General features: G+C 44.2%; 1 protein-coding gene across 1 annotated transcript in view; it reads right to left on the minus strand.

Moving 5' to 3' along the window:
* Window positions 1-11,758, minus strand: part of oaz2a (ornithine decarboxylase antizyme 2a) — an 11,877-nt gene extending 119 nt beyond the window's left edge. The window contains 6 exon segments of the mRNA XM_035642238.2: window positions 1-674; window positions 1,326-1,411; window positions 1,829-2,001; window positions 3,991-4,071; window positions 4,073-4,139; window positions 11,475-11,758. The exon segment at window positions 1-674 is cut by the window's left edge and continues 119 nt beyond it. Of these exon segments, the coding sequence (XP_035498131.2) occupies window positions 544-674; window positions 1,326-1,411; window positions 1,829-2,001; window positions 3,991-4,071; window positions 4,073-4,139; window positions 11,475-11,584 (648 nt within the window). The 5' untranslated portion in view covers window positions 11,585-11,758 and the 3' untranslated portion in view covers window positions 1-543.
* Between the last annotated feature and the right edge of the window lie 6,824 nt (window positions 11,759-18,582).

Below are 18,582 nucleotides of genomic sequence, written 5' to 3' on the forward strand. Positions count from 1 at the left end.
TTCGTGGTATACAGCACACAAAGACAAACCAGAGTCTCTACTCTTATGAAAGGTAGAAAGCTGTCAGACGAGTGATATGCTGAATTTTAATGTAAAACACCGTCTTATCCTGAATGTCCAACAGTTGGTTGTCTTGTCGGCGGCAGCACAGACAAAATAATGCTGCCAAAAAAGGAACCACGAGCAGGGGGGGGGGGGAGAAAACCCAAATCCCACAACGCATGTGACAGTTCAACCTTCACTGTTCCCTGTTTCAAACTGCAATTGTCCTCAGGGAAGGGGGGAAAAAAGGGGGGAGGCGAGGGCGTCACATGGAAATCATACCACTCCCAAACACCTCCTTAAATCACAAGTCTGTAAAAGAAAAGGGGGACACCTCCCAGTTAGTGACGACGGATCCGTGAGGTGGAGCAGGGGGTGGTGTCCGAGCGAGAGTCGGGGGTTCCATTGTTTGACCGGGGGCGAAGGCATGTTTTGTGGGAGGCGGGGACTGGGTGGGGGGGCCGGGCGGGTGAGCGAGGTGTCAGGAGGCGATGTGGCCCGTCACTCCTCGTCTGAGCTGCTGTTGTCCAGAGAGTAAACCATGAAGGCCAGATCGGGCCGGGCTGGTACCATGGGGTTGCCCGGCTTCACCATCTCAAAGCCCATGTAGTGGAACGTCTTGATGATGGACACTGGGGAGGAAACGAGAAGAAGTGAAGGAGAGGTTTGCAGAGAAAGCAATAAAATTAGTCTGATACGAGCACGATAAACGGCTTGTCTAAACAATCATGAGTGGGGAGCCAAAAATCAGGACAACTGTTTTTTGTTATTTATTTGCAGATCAACTGTGGGTCCTGCATTATGACATTATGACTGCATACAACTCACACACCTGTACTGGTCTGTTTCTTAAGATATAGTTGGACATTTCTTTTGGGGGGGGGGGGGGGGGGGGGGGGTGTCACTTCTTTGAATGAAAGATTGGTCCAGAGCAACTACACATAAAACAGCTTAATTTTTTTCCATAACAACACATTTGTTCCACTACAGCTCGGGTGCTTTTTTGTTATTTTTATTTTTGCAGAGGAGTTTTTTTAGCTCTTGGACATTGACGTGTGCTGAGGTGCTCCAAAATGTATTTTATTTTGTTTTATTTTCAAGTCTGTCACACAGTACAGTTACTGTCAACAACAATATGCAAGTTATTAAGTGAGGCTCTTAACGTGTTGGTGTGTTTACCCCTGCTTCCTTCAATTCAGAATATACAAAAAAGGGTTGTGAGGAACAAAATATTTCATCAAAAAGAGAAATGGTATTCAAAAAAAACAAACAGGCGCTCTTACATCGATCCTCTCGTTTTTTATGGAACCACAGGAACACGTAGTTCACTTTGAGCTTCTCTTCCGCAAACTCGAGCAGAGCAGTTAGCCTGAGGACGACATGAACACAGGGAGAGACGTTGAGTCAGTCGCTGGATGAGGGGCAGTGACGCACACAAACATTTTTTTTTCTTTTTTTCCCGGCCCTCTTTACATAAGTGCTGCACCTTTACATAATAATGCAGTGGCAGCTGTGAAAGCTGGTTGCTCATTGGACTGGATCTGTGACCACAGCAGGCAAGGTTACTCTGCCCTGGCATTGATAACACACTGGGACTGTAGCTTGAAAACACAGGTATGTTTTCTTATCACAGTTCATTCCCTGATGACCCAGGAAAAACTTTCTCCACTGATCCATAGCTCTATAATATAATAAAATCACCTTAAAATTTAGATCAGGAAACAACAGCAGGAGTATTTAACACGACCCAATGCAAGGTCTAGAACACCCCAAGGTCTCTGCTCACCCCTCCTTGCTCCCCTCGACCAGCGGCTCCGCAGCGATCTCCAGGAAAAGGCTGTCCGCTGAAAGAGCTGTATCCCAGGAGGCCGAGCGGCGTTCGCTCAGCTGGTAGTGGAAGCGGAGTCGAGAGGGGTTCCCACTCGCTGGAGTGTCCTGCGTCACTGTCAACTTTTCATCCTGGAGGCACACGGGGAGGTACAGTGTGTTAGTTTGTCGATTCAAATTTTAGTGCTTTAGCATCGGTCCTGCATTTTGTCTCTTTCTCAACTGATGACATTACATTTGTTGAGTGTTAACATTCAAATTAGAGATGAAACCTTATTGCTGTTTAATGAAGAGGATTAATAAAGACTTTGCAGTAAACTCGGCATCAAAGAGCAGCTGAGAAGTGAAACGTGGACAGAGGAAGCGGTTGCTCAGCAATGAGTGATCCTGGACTGTGACTGGCCAGTGCTTCAACTCAACACTTCTGCTCTATTAACCTGCTCAGCTGCATATACAGTACGTTGTCAGGCATTTGGTTTTCAAGCACATATCTGGGCACCAGTTGCTCCTTTTTCAAAACTGTATTTAGTCAAAATTTCAGATGCTTCAAATTCTTGTTTTTAATAATATACGATGTAACGGTACTTCCTGCAGCAACATAGTCATGATCATTGTTTCTCTACATAATATATTTTAATCACTGAATCATTTTCTCCTGCTTTGTGCACATCAATGTGAAAGTTCATTCTTCATTTTTAAATTCCTAATTCTACTTTGCAATAATTTATTGCACATTAATGATCCCAGAGGCAAAGTCATTAAAACATGCAATAATTAAGATGAATGGAAATAATGGAAGAGAGGCATCAAACTGTTTTAGAGGGATCAAACATCGGCTTTTACAGCTAAAGTTCTTCTCCACTGCGTAATATAAAGCTGCAAAATAACTACATATGAAAATATGAAGGTGTTCTGAGTGAGGTTGTGTGTCAACATTAGAAGAGTTTGTCATCAGTTGTCACTTTGTTTGATAAACAGAAGTAATGTCACAGGGCGTTTCGCTCACTGAGGACAGATGAGGAACGTAATATGACAGTTGTGACTGATCTGTCTGATCCTAAATCTCTAATCCTTCAGGGACAGTCCGTCACATGTCTGGGATGCAATTTGACCCACACGCAGGCGCACACGCACACGCGCGCGGACACACGCGCGCGGACACACGCGCAGGCACACGCAGGCACACGCAGGCACACGCAGGCACACGCAGGCACACACACTGCTGTGTTTCTTTTGAGTGTAGATGTTTTACGAAATAAAGAACTGTACACAAATTGACTGACATAAGATTTGAGGACACACCCGGTGAATGAAAGACATAAATCCACTGCAGGTGCAGATGATGAGTAGGAGTCAGATTAAATTATTTTTTAAGCTTAAAAAAAAAAGAGCCTTTATGCAGAACGAGGTCACAACTCATTATGGAGGTGTTCCTGAGCTTAGTGCCGAGTCAGAGATGTCCCTGAGGGATGAAGCACTTACCAAATTATTACCTACAGTGCTTACAGCCAAGTAAACCAACGCGTACCCACTCTTATTTCCCCCTCCCGTCATAACCCTTTCATTCATAAAATTCCAATCTGGGAAAAATATTGAGATCATCCAACTCTTTTAATGAAGTTTAAACAGTGACGAATATAGACCAGATATTTGTCTGTACACTTTCCTACTGTTTTATGGTGAGAAACATTTTATATCCTATGTGGCACATTTGCAGGAAGCATACCGGTCCGTGGGTCATTTGGTACCGGTCCGCAGAGAAAGAATAAATAACTTACATTATTTCCGTTTTATTTATTAAACGATGAACAATGTTTTATTTAGAAAAATGACCGGATTCCCTCTGTTACATCCGTAAAAGTATGTTTGAAATAACAACTCTGCCGGTGTTCTGGATTAAAGTCACAGCAGAATACCCTGAGATCGCCACAACAGCACTGAAAATCCTGTTGCCATTTCTGACATCCTATTTGTCTGAAGCGCGATTTTTCTGCCGGTCCGTGAAAATATTGTCTCACATTAAACCGGTTTGGGGACCGCTGGTCTACAGTTCTCTCTCTGTGTGTGTGTGTGTGTGTGTGTGCGCGAGTGAGTGAGTGAGTGAGTGAGTGAGTCAGTCACCTTGTGTAGTAACACGCCGAGACAGTGATCCCTGACCGACCCTCGCCCACCCGGGATCTTCAGATGTGGGTGAGGGGCATCAGGAGCACCACAGAGGCCCTGGAGTCTGAGGGATGGAGCTGGTCAGCCGGGACCCCGCTAACCAGGAACTGCGGGGAGAAAAAAAGGACCAGGTTAGTGATCCAGATCGTCTCACCGAATCTCACCCGTCCTGTAATCACTCTGATGTAAACAATGCAACTGAGGCTTGTTTTCATTGTCAGTCTATGAAATGGCAAACAAATAGTAGGAAAATAAAATGAAGCTCATTCTCAACTTCCCAAAGTCCAGGGTGATGTCCGACCAAAAGTCCTAACAATAAATAAATAAATAAACAAAATATAAATGACTGCATTTATTTAGTACTTTACAATTTGCCTCTCATTAACCCATTCACACACCAGTGGCAGCTTGCTGTCATGCAAGGTGTTAGCCCAACTGAGGGGGGAAATGTGTTCCTTAGAGCTCAAGGATGCACCACCATTAATTTTGCTGTAAAAACCAAAGTAAAAGTAAACTGACGTTGCATGCATTTACAAGATAACAGGAACGCAAATGACACTGAAAACACATTTCTGCTCTGCAGCTGATGTATACCTGAGAGTAGTGATGTTACCCGTGATGCCGAAGCCCCAAGGCGCGTGTCAAAAAAAGAAAATCAAACGATTTTCAGCGAAGCTTAGTATCAGAGCTTGAGTCGTTCTACCAAAATCACGTCACCGATGACGTCCGAAGCTTTGTTTCACACCCACCCACGTGACTGCTTCGAAATCTGATTCAAACTTTTAAAAGTGTGCGACACAAGGCGCGCCCTCGTGGGTTTGTTGAGGTATTGTCGTGAATTGTTTGTTGTATTGCGAGAGTTAGGAGCTACAGTATCCTGTACTACGATGCAGGATTTGCGTCTATCCAGGTAACTTCAGGTTTAACTTCAGGGTTTTCAGTTTAATCACCACGGTAACTTATGCTGAACGGCTAACCTGCTCCGGGGCAAGTGAAGTACGAAAATGAGAGATCAAAGCCAGTCACCGACTACTGACCAATCAGATCACCGGAAAAACCAGCGTGGTCATCATTCTACAGGATCCTGACTGGGACCACTGACTCTCCCCAGAAGCCTTCACAGGGCTGTTTGTTCATGACAGACTGAATTAAAGCTTATAATTTATAACTGCATTCAAAAAGCCCCTGACGGGTTGTGCATGTGGTGGAAGGCGTGTATCATAAACAAGCACATGATCTATAAACACCTCTGCAAATAGCCTGCGGGTCTTTTGGGAAGGCACATCTTCAGCGTTTTGAGTTACAGCGGAGTATCTCCAACCAGACGTGATGGCAGCCGGCTGACACCGACAGACGGGCTGCAGACACGGGCCGAGACATTTTGATCACCTCTGTTCTTTAACAGTAGATGACAAATCCCCCCATCCGCCTGGATCCGTTTTTGCCTCCGATCTACTCTCATCGCCTCGGAGCAGCAAACAAACGCAACCTGTTCCCTGTGTCGTCACATTCAGGGTTCTTAACTGCGCAGGGACACGTTAACTGAGAACTTGTTTAAACAGTAGCCTGTCTTGCATATAGGTACTGATACCTGGAGCTCACCGCTAGGGGTGTGAATCTTCACTGGTCTCACAATTAGATTCTATTACGATTTTCCTGTCAACGATACAATTCGATTTCAGGATGCATCACAATGCGAAGCATCTTCCATTTTTGATATTACTGCACATCATGGCTATGTTTCCATCAATGAATCAAAGCAGTCAGATATATATGAACTCCCTTTTTTATTTTATTATTTTAGCCTAAAAAAGGACACTTAGCAAACAGCAACGTAGTGTAAGCTAATTTATTTATGTAACATTACATTTTAATTGGAATCTGTTTTTGGGTTGCCTCAGCAACTGAGTGATTTTAAGTTGAGGTTTTATTGTGAAGGGCAGAACGGCAGAAAGGAGTGGATGCACTGTAGTGTTTGACGGTGATAAATAAAGTTGTTGTTGTTCCTTCTTGGATGCTGGTTCATACGACGGTCTCTGTGTCATTATTTTGTATAAATGATACAGTACAGGCGTAACAATAAAAGCTTGGTTACAGCATCAATTCTTGGCTGAGCTGGGTCCGCTATTTCCTTGACAGGTGCTACTACAACCAGGAAGTAATTTTGAACTCTAAAACTTTATTGTCCAGCCGCAGTCAGAAGATCAACAAGTAACGGCAGTAATCTATAATCGATTATTGTCCGTCACTGCAGCATCGTCCACTTCCGCATCGCGATGCATCGTAGAAAACGATTAATTTCAACACCCCTACTCACCGCAGTGCGTTAGTGCAGCGATGAAGTTGTAATAATTAGTCGGCTGACTGATCAAAAGAAAATTATTCTGACAGTCACATTGTTAAAGACATCTGACGCCTGGAGGTTCTCAAATGTGAGAATTTGCTGCTTTTCTTGGTTCAAACTGATGCTGGTAAAAGAAAGAAAGTGCCGTTTGATGCCATCACCTTGTGCCCAGGGCTAGAACAAGTATAAAAGCAAAAGTGCCTATTATGCAGCAGACAGACTTCTGTTTGTGTCACAACAACAAGGCATTTTATTACAAGTGCATGCAAGTAGTTTTGAAATCACAGGGGATCACAGACCGATTTCATAAATGTATAATGGGTTCTGTATGTAATAAAGGTACCAACTTGGATTCTCTGGGAAAATATGAAAGACAAACAATTAATCAAAAGAATAATAAACAGATCAATAAAGGATAGTTCCTCCAATGTAAACTATAGCTGCAACAGTTAATCGATTAATAACCGACTACTAAATTAATTGCCAACTATTTTGATAATCGATTAATCGGTTCATGTAGTTTTTATGAAAAAAAGGTCATAATTCTCTGATTTCAGATTCTTAATTGTGAATATTTTCTGGTGTCTTTGCTCCTCTGTGACAGTAAACTAAATATCTTTGGTGTGTGGACAAAACAAAAACATCTTGAGGTTTGGAGAACACGATCGACGTCTTTCACCATTTTATGGTCCAAACAACTAATCGATTAATAGAGAAAATAATCGACAGATTAATCTATAATAAAAATAATCATTAGCTGCAGCCCTATCTACTCAATAATCCAAACAGATGCATGGTAGGATGCAGTCACAGAGCAGCGGTACCCAGCTGCCACATTTACCAGAACCTTTAACCCTGAGCTTTGTGTAATGAGGTGCCCGTTGGCAGGGCACCATTCAAACTGTCTAGACAGACGAGAGTTTCTCTTCACCTCACCACAGAAACAAAACTGAGACCCACTGCGTGGGCACAGCAGGTAGGACGCAGACGGAGGGATACGTCAAGACCCGCTTCTCTTTTTCCATCTTCTCTTTCAGGAGACGACAGAAGAGCCCGTCCTTGATAGAAATGCCAGCTTGTTTTGAAAGGCAACACTCTTGTCCTCTGACATTTCAGCCACACTCTAAGCAACCCTCCCCACCCTCCTGTCCCCTGATGCCACTCCAACTGGAGAGCCGCGGCCTTTAGCCCCCCCCGCCGCCGACAGGTCATGAGTACACCTAAAAAGAGAATATAGGTTATGTATTTTCAAAGAAGACCGATTTCATGGCCAAGCACACTCACAAGCCAGGGCTCGACTAATATGCCAGCGAGGAGTGTGTGTGTGTGTGTGTGTGTGTGTGTGTGTGTGTGTGTGTGTGTGTGTGTGTGTGTGTGTGTGTGTGTGTGTCTGTGTGTGTGTGTGTGTGTGTGTGTTGCAGTGAGAGTTAAAGATGCCATGTGCGTCATTGTCTTGGTACTGGCTGGAGAGGCAGGGATTTGTGTGTGTATGCATGTATTTATTTTTTTTATTTTTATGGATGAACACTTCCACTGGCAGTTTGCTCTTCCTGAGCTGGGAGTTGTTTTGGGAACCGATTCAGGTGAATTGTTTGAGGAGATGAGCGGCCCGCCGTGTTGGCCGCCTCTGCTGAGGCAGAGTTTGGCTCGCAGCCCAGAAACACACGACTCACACCAAAACAGGAAGCGCTCCGGCAGGTCCTGCAAGCAAACCAAAACACACCAAGCCAATCTCCAGCAACACCATAATTACAGAGGTCATAATAATGGAAAAACACTCAAATTAAATCTAGATTGTCAACCCAAACATGAGAATTGGCTCAACAAATAAAAAACTAAAAAACAACCTCTGGTGAAAACAATTTAGGCTGGAGACAAACACGTTGCTGCATGCAGGAAAGTAAACAGGAGAGTCGACGGTCCTCCGACCCCGAAGGAGTTTGGCAGAGCAGTGTGTCGGAAAAGATGTTGAGACAGAAACAGGAAAAGCACACGTGCTCCGAAACCCGAGTGCGGACGGACACATCCCTGTTCCTGACCTCTGGACAGCTGCTCCGACGCACCGAAGACGACTAACACAGCCAAACTGTTCTACAATACCCAGAACACTGGAGTGCTGGCAAATTACTCACATGATACGTGATTAGCTTATTCAAGGATTCATATTGTCATCGAGAATCGTCCTCTGGGAACCTTCTGTCCACAATTTAGGTAGCTATGGGGTGGAGCACTGGTAAACAAAGCCACTGACAACTGACAAAAATAATATTGCTGTTAGGGCACACTGACACAATGCAGTATGAACAAATGCCTCTGCTCTTTCCTTGAGGCTGTTATTGATAATTATGTTATGAACATACAGACATTCAGCTGGAGGCCATGGAGAGGATATTCTTGTGCAATTTATAATCCCAATGAGAGAACAAGTAGCTGCTGAGGTCATCTCTGGTCTGTGTAACCACAGCAAACAGCTCCATCCAATAGGAAAATAGTGGCCACACACTGACATGAAAAAATAAAATAAAATAAAATATATATACACACTACATCACATTTAAAAAATAAAGTTGTGCTGACAATGGCGCCTGACAGAAAGCTGTTATTTTCATTATCGATTAATCTGTCGATAGTTTTTTCAATTCATTGTTTGGTTCACGAAATAAAAAACATATGTTTGTCATTGTTTCACCGTTTTTGCTTGAAAATAACAGAAACTATCAAAAGGAGACATTATGGTTTTTCAGTTTTTCCCCCTTTCCTCGAGTGCGTTCCATGGATTTTTAGCCAGGTACGGCGAGAGCAGAGGCCAACAATTCCTACATGCACTTGAAGCGGTTGACCAATCGCAACAGAGTGGGCCAACTGGCCAATCAGAGCAGAAAGCTTCTTTGGGAGGGAGGGGCCCTAAAGAGACAGGAGCTAAAGAAGCTAAAGTGTTTCAGAGAGAGACTGGAAAGAGGAGCTGCAGGATTGCACGGTGCAACGGATGCATTTTCTGTACATTACAGCATGTAAACCATTTAGAGTAATAACACAAATTTAAATTATGAACATGAGCATAATATGTCTCTTTTAATCAATTATCTCAATAGTTACAATTACTAATTGTTTCAGTCCATTGAATGTCATGTCATCAATCAAATAATCAAGGCAAACCAAAGATGAATTGAAAATAATATAAATTCTACACTGAATATGAAAATAATGATACGCTGCAGCTCTACAATTGATCCTCTCTCTATCCGAGGAGACACGGAAGAGCAAAGGCTCAGGTCTCCAGTGCAATGTGTTCATGTCAAGCTCGTCTGTTCCTCGTCGATAATAATAATAATACATTTCTTCTATGCGCATGCCGAAGGTGTGTGTGCACCACCGCCTCGCCTGCATTCAACTGTAATAGCTGGGGGTTGACAATTCCAGATGCCCGCTGAAACTGGCTGACACCGACACATGTTTTTGGTTTCATTACTGGGGAAAATTCAACAGTGCTCTGAGCCAGATAACTTCCAGCGACGGCAGCCGCCCGCCGCCGCCGGGACCAGTCTACCAGTAATTTACAGGGGGACCGAGTTACACTCAAAACAGCCCAGGATAGATAATCCAACATTTTCTGACTGAACACATACCCATACTCTCTCTGTCACACACACACACACGCACGCGAAAAGATTCCATTCATGCTGGAGAAGTGGACCAGCACAGGACGGGGTTTATGTAACCAGGCTGATGTAGGCCAGTTGATGCCTTCAGCTGACAGGACCATGACAAGGCCGAGGGCTAATATAGCCACTGCCCTGCCCTGGCTCACTGGCCCAGGTCTCCTCCCTGCTGGTCAGGTGATGAACCCAAAGATACAAACACAAACACCTCCACCACAACAGGCTGCAGCTTAGCCCTGCTGTCACTGTTCCTTCTGTTGGTTAACACCTTAAAAAAGAAATACAACTATGAAAGGGCATATTTACAACTATGGACAATGCCCTTATCCCACTAGGAATACAATGGTGATCCGGTGCAAAATACAAAACAGCAGTATGATGTCACCGCTTGCTTTCACAAGCACACTGTGAAAAGGGGTCAATAGGAAGAGTAAAGGCCACTATCATGCCACTGCTTTGTTCAGTCAGGCCCGGTTCTTGGCATTGGAATGTCAGGGGAGGCGCCGCAAGAGTGACTTTTTTATAAGCGCGAGGCAGCGAGGGAGAGCGAGACCAGTGTTATGGTCTTAAACATTTGAGGGGAAAAAAAAATCATCTAATACATCACAATATCCTGAGGAAATAATCTCTTCCAGTAGCACACAATTGTTTCCAGGTTCTTCAAATAGATGTAGCCCCTCCTAAATTGCTGTCAAACTTCACCAGACTGATGGATATAGCTATGAAATGTTATAAAATAATCGGACCCCCCTACTGGGTCTGACGTCCACCGCCATAGTCTCTCAAAATCCTATGGGGAACACTGAACCCTACAGAGGAGTCTGTGGGGTTTCTTTCGGCACCCAGTCATAACGTGGCCTAGGCACATACGCCCCGTGTTCATAATTTAACCTGCAAAGGTGATTGCAGGCTAAATGAAACAAAGCTCGTAAAAACTCCCAGAGTGCAACGCGTCGGATACACAAGCTCCTGACCGGAAAGAGAACTGCCTGGTGGTTTGCGTCCCGTCCACAGTTTGTCCTGGTGATTTAACGCCTCTGTAAACACATGTTGTTGTGGAGGCAGATCGAGTTGAGACCGCTGCATTGCTCGCGGGTGTCACGTTTAAAAAAAAAACCGGTGTTATGAGCCACCTGAGCCTCAGCATCCACGTCCGACACAACGCACTTTGACAGTGCGTCAAGGTGTCAGCCTGCACAAGCACAAGTCGACACGCCCCTGACCCGCGTCTGTTTACCGCCCCCCCTCCCCCTTCCTCGGTTGTTTTCCCGACACTTTGCGGGCTTCCTACATGCGACCCAACATGTCCTTCGGTTGACCCCATACAACCCAACAGACGGCGCACTAACGAGGTCGGCTAACTAGCCGACGAGCTAACTAGCTGACGAGCTAACCAACTAGCTAACGGTGGCAAGTTAGCAGAACGCGTCGGCGCCTACCTTTCCTCGGTGTTCAGCATGACGGCCTGGAGGAACCGCGGGTCTTTATGTCGTCTGTGACAGCCGAAGCAACTACTGTTCAACAAGAGCTCCACGGAGGCGTTCACCATTCGTGAGTCGAGGCGAAACCCTTTGAAGAGGTAAACCCCCCAAAAAATAAGGAAAAGATAGAAGGGTAAAAAAGTCTGTAGCGCTTCTGTTTGCGAAGGGAAGAGGAGCTGTTGTTCTCTTTGGTCGACGCGGAAGTCGGAGAAAGACGGTGGCACTGCGAGCGGCGGCGGCGGGACGGAGTATTTATAGCCACCGCCGAGGATCATGGGTAAATACGTCACAGGCAGAGGTGTTTTTTTTCTTCTTCACAAAAACACAACCCTCCCCCCCCGGAACGACCAGGTATGTAACGGCAAAGTCTACCATGTTTACAGCTTTTAGAACATTATTTAAATATTTCGATAACTTTCAGGGGCCTTTTGTTCAGAAAACGTAAATTTGACAGCAGCCATGATGAGCGGACGACCTCTTCGCAGGGACACAAGCCCAGGGGGCTCCTGTTGTCGAGGGGGGACTCAGTGTGGGAAGGGACGGTTGTGAAGTAGTCACACACACACACACACACACACACACACACACAAGAACACACACGAGCACAAGCACACACACACACACACACACACTTGTCTCTCTATAGTTGTAAGGACCCCCATTGACATAATGCATTCCCTAGCCCCTTACCCTAACCTTAACCATCACAACTAAATGCCTAACCCTAACCCCCAGCCCACACCCTAACCTAAACCCAATTCTAACCCTAACCCTAAAACCAAGTCTTAACCCTCAAACAGCCCCTTGAACTTGTGAGGACCGACCAAAATGTCCTCACAACGTCAACATGTCCTCTCAACGTCAACATGTCCTCACAAGGTCAACATGTCCTCTCAACGTCAAAATATCCTCACGACGATGGTGTAGAGCCCAAATTGGTGCTCTCAACTATAAAAAAGACATGCGCGCACACACTCACACACGCACACACACACACACACACACACACACTGATCCGAAAAAGACCACAGGAAAGTGACAAAATGACAAAATGACCATGAATGCATGCGAAAAAAGACAAAAACAGCCACCAAGAGATGCTAAGCCACTACAAAGGGAGGCTAAAACGTCCACAAAGAGACACGTAAGAACTACAAAACGAAAGCTTGTACCACTTGACAAACCAGACAAACTTGTCGCAAGGTAAAAAATAAAAACACTTTCAGTCCAAGGTAATGACCGCGGTAGGGGGAAGTTGACAATCTTCTTGAAGTGTGGCATGCTAATGGGAATAGTTCTTTCCAGAGTAGGATTTCATGTATTAAGACTGAGTCCCTCGGATCCAGACCGGGGCCTCTTGCCGCATGTCATCCCCCTGTTTCTGTCTCCTGACTTTCCTTTCTCTGTCCACTTTTGCCATCATAATATTAAAAAAATATAAAAACCAGTTCCTGGGATCAGTCTTTGACAAATCAGCACCCTGGAGTCATTTTTAGGCTCTGGGTTTCAGACAGCCATCTATCACTGGCAGAGGACAGCAGCAACCCCCCCCCCCCCAAAACACTATTTGTAGGGCGCTGTGAGATGGCTTAAACTGAACTGGCGAAGATATAAAATTAAAAAAAAATAAGAAATACAAATAAACAACCTAGCCCAGTTCTCCCCCCAAGAGTCTCAAGCTGTCCTTCACTGTGTTCACCTCTTGATCCAGACTCTCAGCGTGAATCTGAACATAGACACAGTTACGTAAGGAGGAGTGGAAAAGAGCCCAATGTGCCCAGCAGATTATCAGATTAGTAACAAGATAGCAGGCCTGCTACTTGATCTTGGCACATCATATCGTTAATGTTGGCAGTCTATGCAAACCTGGGTAAGCAGGGGACGTGGGGCTCAGTGCCACCTGCCAGCCACCACGAACAACACCCTCCTGATGCAACAGTGAGTGAAATCCATTGAGGGAGTCTGTGTCCCGTAACTAACACCAGCAGTGTCCCCAGGGAATTAGTTTATTATGAGTTAGTTTAATAGTTAAAATAATAGTATATAGTTCAATTGTAGCAGCGACTTGTGGTTCACAACCTAAGAGTCAGATCCACTATAAAGGGTCACAACATAAATCTAGGACTTTTTCATACATCAAACATCTTTTTATTTTGTATAGTATTCGTTTTTGGGGGGGAATATTAGATATTTTGAATTCTTTGTGCCTTAAATGTGTCAAGAGGACCAAACTAGACATTAATTGTTATCTATAATCAGTGAATACGGTTGGGAACCACTGTTTTGACCTTTGACAATGCATTTTAAATGCAGTAAACAATCATGCAAGGATGAGATGCTAACTTAAGGGGGTGCATAGATTTGGGAGGGGGGATCTATAGAGAAAGTGATCGAATACATTTGTGATTTGTTTAATTCTTCACAATATCTATGAAAAACTGGATAGGGAGACAGGGGGTAAACATGTTCTTTCCCTAAATAACTGCTATTCAGTGTCCCTTGGGCAAGGCATTTGACCTCTAACTGCTATCTCAAAGCCACCCAGCAGCCACAGGTGAAAGACTCATTTTGTACATGTATTTACTTTCTCAGCCTCCGCTCATTAAAAAGTAAAACTCGTGCAAAGAAAAGCTAAATCCATTTGTCAAGCTGAGGCCAAATAGATGTGTGAGTTGACTCTCAGCAATACATTTAAGAGGAAAATATGGTTTTGTCTATAAAAATGCAATTCAAACAGTGATTAGAATTTTCCACAAAACACGTGCGACATTGTTAATTGAGCCCATTAAAAGTTCACACTTGACTGAGACAAGTAGACAGATGACTTGTTTCCACTCCAGTCAAAGACTATAAGGTTTTTTGGTTATTTTGCCAGTACCAATGAGATTGGAAAACAAATACAGAGACCAAGGTCAAACTCTTGGCCTCATTATTTGTAATGCAAAGAAATTTGCTGACGTGTTGTTTCCCCCACTGCCCCATTTGCGTTGTTTTCTGTCTCAGACACCGATGGATTGCTGTCGTTTCCACATGACAAGCTTTAGACCGATGTGACCTATATATTGGAAATGTGGCAAAAATACAGAAGGTGAAATAAACAAAGTGCACTAATACACTTTCATTCATATATTTTGCATGAAACATGAAACTGAAAGGGTGGAGATTAGACTAGTTACTGGATTAACACATGCAGACAGAGATTTCATATGCACAGTGTTAAGTAAGTATTTTCAAAAAAAGAAACGTGCCACATTCCACATATGACATTTCACATATCAAGTCTTGAATCTGCCCAAACACAATCAGCAGTATCAAAGTTATCTGGCTGCATTGATTCATCACATTGCTGACAACAATAAATAACTCTCAGTATCTTCCAAATCACAGAACAAATCTCTTGTTTTGCTGTTTACAGCAGGTGCACGGCAGCAGGAGCAGACAAAAAGTAATCGGAGCTTGTAGCCGAATCTCAGGTGAACACTCAACATCTTAATTTCCAGGACAGGCCGGCCCCCGGCTGCCCTCCGTGAACTCCGGGGCGTTCATGAGATGCTGGGCTGAAAAACTAAACGTCGCTCTCGTTTCAACCCGTCGCATCGGTGCCGTTTGAGACCGACACCGCTGACCTGGTATTTCTGCTGCTCACGCCGAACACAAAAGGGCAGATCGTGTGAACAGCACGGGACACTCTATATCTGCAGCTTTGAGGATGAAATATTCAGCGGGAGCTCGGTGGGGAATGAGTGTTGACGACTGCAGCTAGAGGAGCACCCGCCTGTTGTCGCCAGATGTTTGAGTTTGGTAATGAAACGGGCCCTGATCAGAGGCCCCCCCGGGGCTGAATGGGACGTCCCTCATGGAAAGATGAGTTGGGTTGTCTATTATTTAGATATTAAAGGTTCTGTGCAAGCATTATATGGTCTCATCTCTTTAAGTGCAAGATTTTAAAGTTAATATGTGAATGGTAGAAAAATGCACAAAAACTAAGCTCACGCTGCAGGCTGGAGACAGACAAATTTCAATAATTTCTCCAATCTTAGAATCCCAATGTATTTCAAGTCCGTTTTCAATCGGAAATGTACACCCTGAGCCTCCTGGTTAACAAGGCCTGTCAGGGCAAGTACCCAGATCCCCAAATATGCATTTTATGCAGCCATTACAAGGCATTGAGGTCAGGGCGTTGGTGTTTTTTTTGAGGATGATTTAGGCTCCGGGTTAATCAAACAGGCAAAAAAATAATGACGAGCGACGAGTAATGCCGGCCTCACACCAAACCACTTTCAGGCGATTTCACTGTCGCCGACAAATTTCCAATGTCGGAATAAAATCATTAGTGTTTGGCCATCATCTCGCTCGTTTGGTGTGAGGTGGTGATCCGAGATGTTTTAAGTCAGTCTTTTTCTCGTCTTGACGTTCCGATAAAGTCAACCGTGTTTTATATTGTCAAAACTTTTTAAGTCTTCACTCATGCGGGTAGCCGCGTGGACATTGTCAACAACAAATGGGTGAGCTATTTCAAAAAGGAATCTAGTTGCAGTCTTGTTAATAGTGACCCTGCAAGATTCCCAGTATTGGAAAAATCCTAGATTGTGACAAAAAAAAACCTCTGTGACTAATAATGCGAGAGGGTGTCAGACTTTTCAGAGTCTCAAAGTCGTCTAGTATCTGGGAAAGGACAAAAGCTTCACGACCAGAGTTTGGCCAGGTGTAACACTTCATAGCAGGCAGAACAATCGGGCGACGATTAAAGCCACGGCTTTTAAACTTGAGCTGATGAGGAACAGGCGTGGAGCCCAGCCAGATGCCCAGGGAGGAAGCCGCGCCCACTGCCACACACACACACACACACACACACACACACACACACACACACACACACACACACACTCACACTCACAGCAGGGAGGAGGGACTCAAGGAGGGAACGTAAGAATAAGGAGTTGACCCGGCTCGTCCTTTTCCCTGAAAATGTGTCACACGTGCTGATATTGTTAGCACTTTGAGATTGCTTTTGGCAACGAAAAGTGCTCTATAAAGGATATTTATCATTATTATTATTATATGACCGTGGCTCTCTAATCGAATGGAGTCACTTGTTTCGGAGGGGCGATCGCACGGTGCAGCCTGAAGGTGCACACAGCTCAGGTCGGGTCAGACTTTGAAAAAGAACATCGATCCCCAAATGAAAAACAAAAAGATCATATTTCCACGTGTACACTGTAAGTGTGTTTTTCTGTTGTAAAAAAAATAGATGTGTTACATATCCGAACTGGGACACTGACTTCTGAATATGCCCGTCTTCAGGTTTCATGCTTGCAGCTGAACTGTCTCTGTCACGAAGGCACAAGAAAAGGAAGAAAGAAAATAATGAAAGGTGCTAATGTTTCCGCTTTTGTATGTGACTGTGTGAGTGTGTTTGGACGCAGTGAGCACAGCGTCAATCTCTGGACACACTCTTGGTCTACTAAAAAGTTCCCATTGTTCCTCTCTGGCAGGTTCTCACATGGTGTGTGGAGAAGTGCCAATTCACTTGTCTGGCAACAAACCCAAAGACACACGGAAGTTCATGTCCAAATGTCTTTTTCCTTCTCGCCCTTTGTCTTATAATAGCAGCCGAGCTTTCTGCCAAATCTCTCCGTGGAATTCACGATCACCGCAGTGCTAATTGTAGGCGTGGTCCTCAGCAGAGACGGGCGCGGTGGCGTCCGCAGGAATGAGGGGTTGTCCGCGTTCCTTCTTTAGATGATCTGAGAATGCTTACATGTGCTGTTTTCGAGTCACATGGTGGATGTTTGCTGTGTCAGGGTGTGGCTAGGGTTCTGATTAGGCTTTATCTCTCCACAGTTAAGTAAATGATGGCACCGCACCGCCTGATCGGTGTTGGCAAGTAACCACACCACTTAGTCATTAGGTTGTTGCAACGTGTTATGTAATCCCATGACTTACAATGAGTATTGTTAGGGTTAACAGAATGAAAGACGCAGTCACAACAAGCAAAAACGTTTAAATCTTCTGAAGATTATCCCGCTTAGACATTTTCCGGAAATTTTGCTTGTGGGCCGGCAGGAGAAACTCCGGACAAGGTCGGGACTTCAGTGCATGTCTGAAAGCATCTTTCTTCACTAAGTTACCGCAACTTGTTACAGTCATTTGATTACTTACAATGAGTATTGTGAGTGATTACAATATGAAATTCAGTACTTACATTACAGTTACAAATCCCAACACTAAGCTACTTAGACATTTGTGAGCCAACTTGTTCGCTGTCTTACTGGCTGCTGCTGGATTCCCTCCAAATTGTAGGATTGCCCAGTTGTCATATCAAAATGTCTCGTTTTCTAATTCCACGTGTGTTAAATACAAGAGATTTGATGTGTGGATGTGGAGGATTAATGTAATGCATTACATTTGCCGCTGATAAATTAGTCATGTCAAGTCATGTCATTACTCTTACAATGTATAATGTGTAATGAGTAAATGATTTGTTTTTTAGGTGACTTCTCCAATACTGCTTCGAACGCTACTACACATCCCGAGAGAAATAGAGAATAAAGCTCAAAGTTCACTGTCATCGTTAAAGTTGTGTTTTCTGTGTTTTCCTTTGCATTCTTGTTCTTTGAGTCAAATCATGACTTAAGATATTTTATCGAAACATAATTTAGAAAATATACCCGTGCTTTGCCTGTAAAGGAAGTGTCGCTAAATGACCTTCCCTCGCACCATGATGAGCTATTTTCTCTCTGCGGTCACACTCAGCACGTCCCTAAGCTGATTGTCCAGTGTTTCCAGGTAGAGCTGTCGGCTCCACCTGCATCCGATCTGATCTTTAGACTCACGCAATCTGGACTCTTTCACCACGTCAATTAATGATGGTCTGCAGCAATCACTTTTTTTGTTTTAAGTGACTCTAAATGACAAACAATGACATCTATGTCATAGACATAAATCTGAGATTCAACAGTCCTAAGACAATGTCAGCTGGGATTGACTTCAGCCCCCCGCAACCCTTAAAGCAAAAAGTGGTATAGATGATGGATGGATGGATTATTGAAGGAGGCAGGTTTGG

Source organism: Scophthalmus maximus, chromosome 7 (assembly GCF_022379125.1).
Source record: "Scophthalmus maximus strain ysfricsl-2021 chromosome 7, ASM2237912v1, whole genome shotgun sequence".
In the NCBI taxonomy this organism is placed as follows: domain Eukaryota; kingdom Metazoa; phylum Chordata; class Actinopteri; order Pleuronectiformes; family Scophthalmidae; genus Scophthalmus; species Scophthalmus maximus.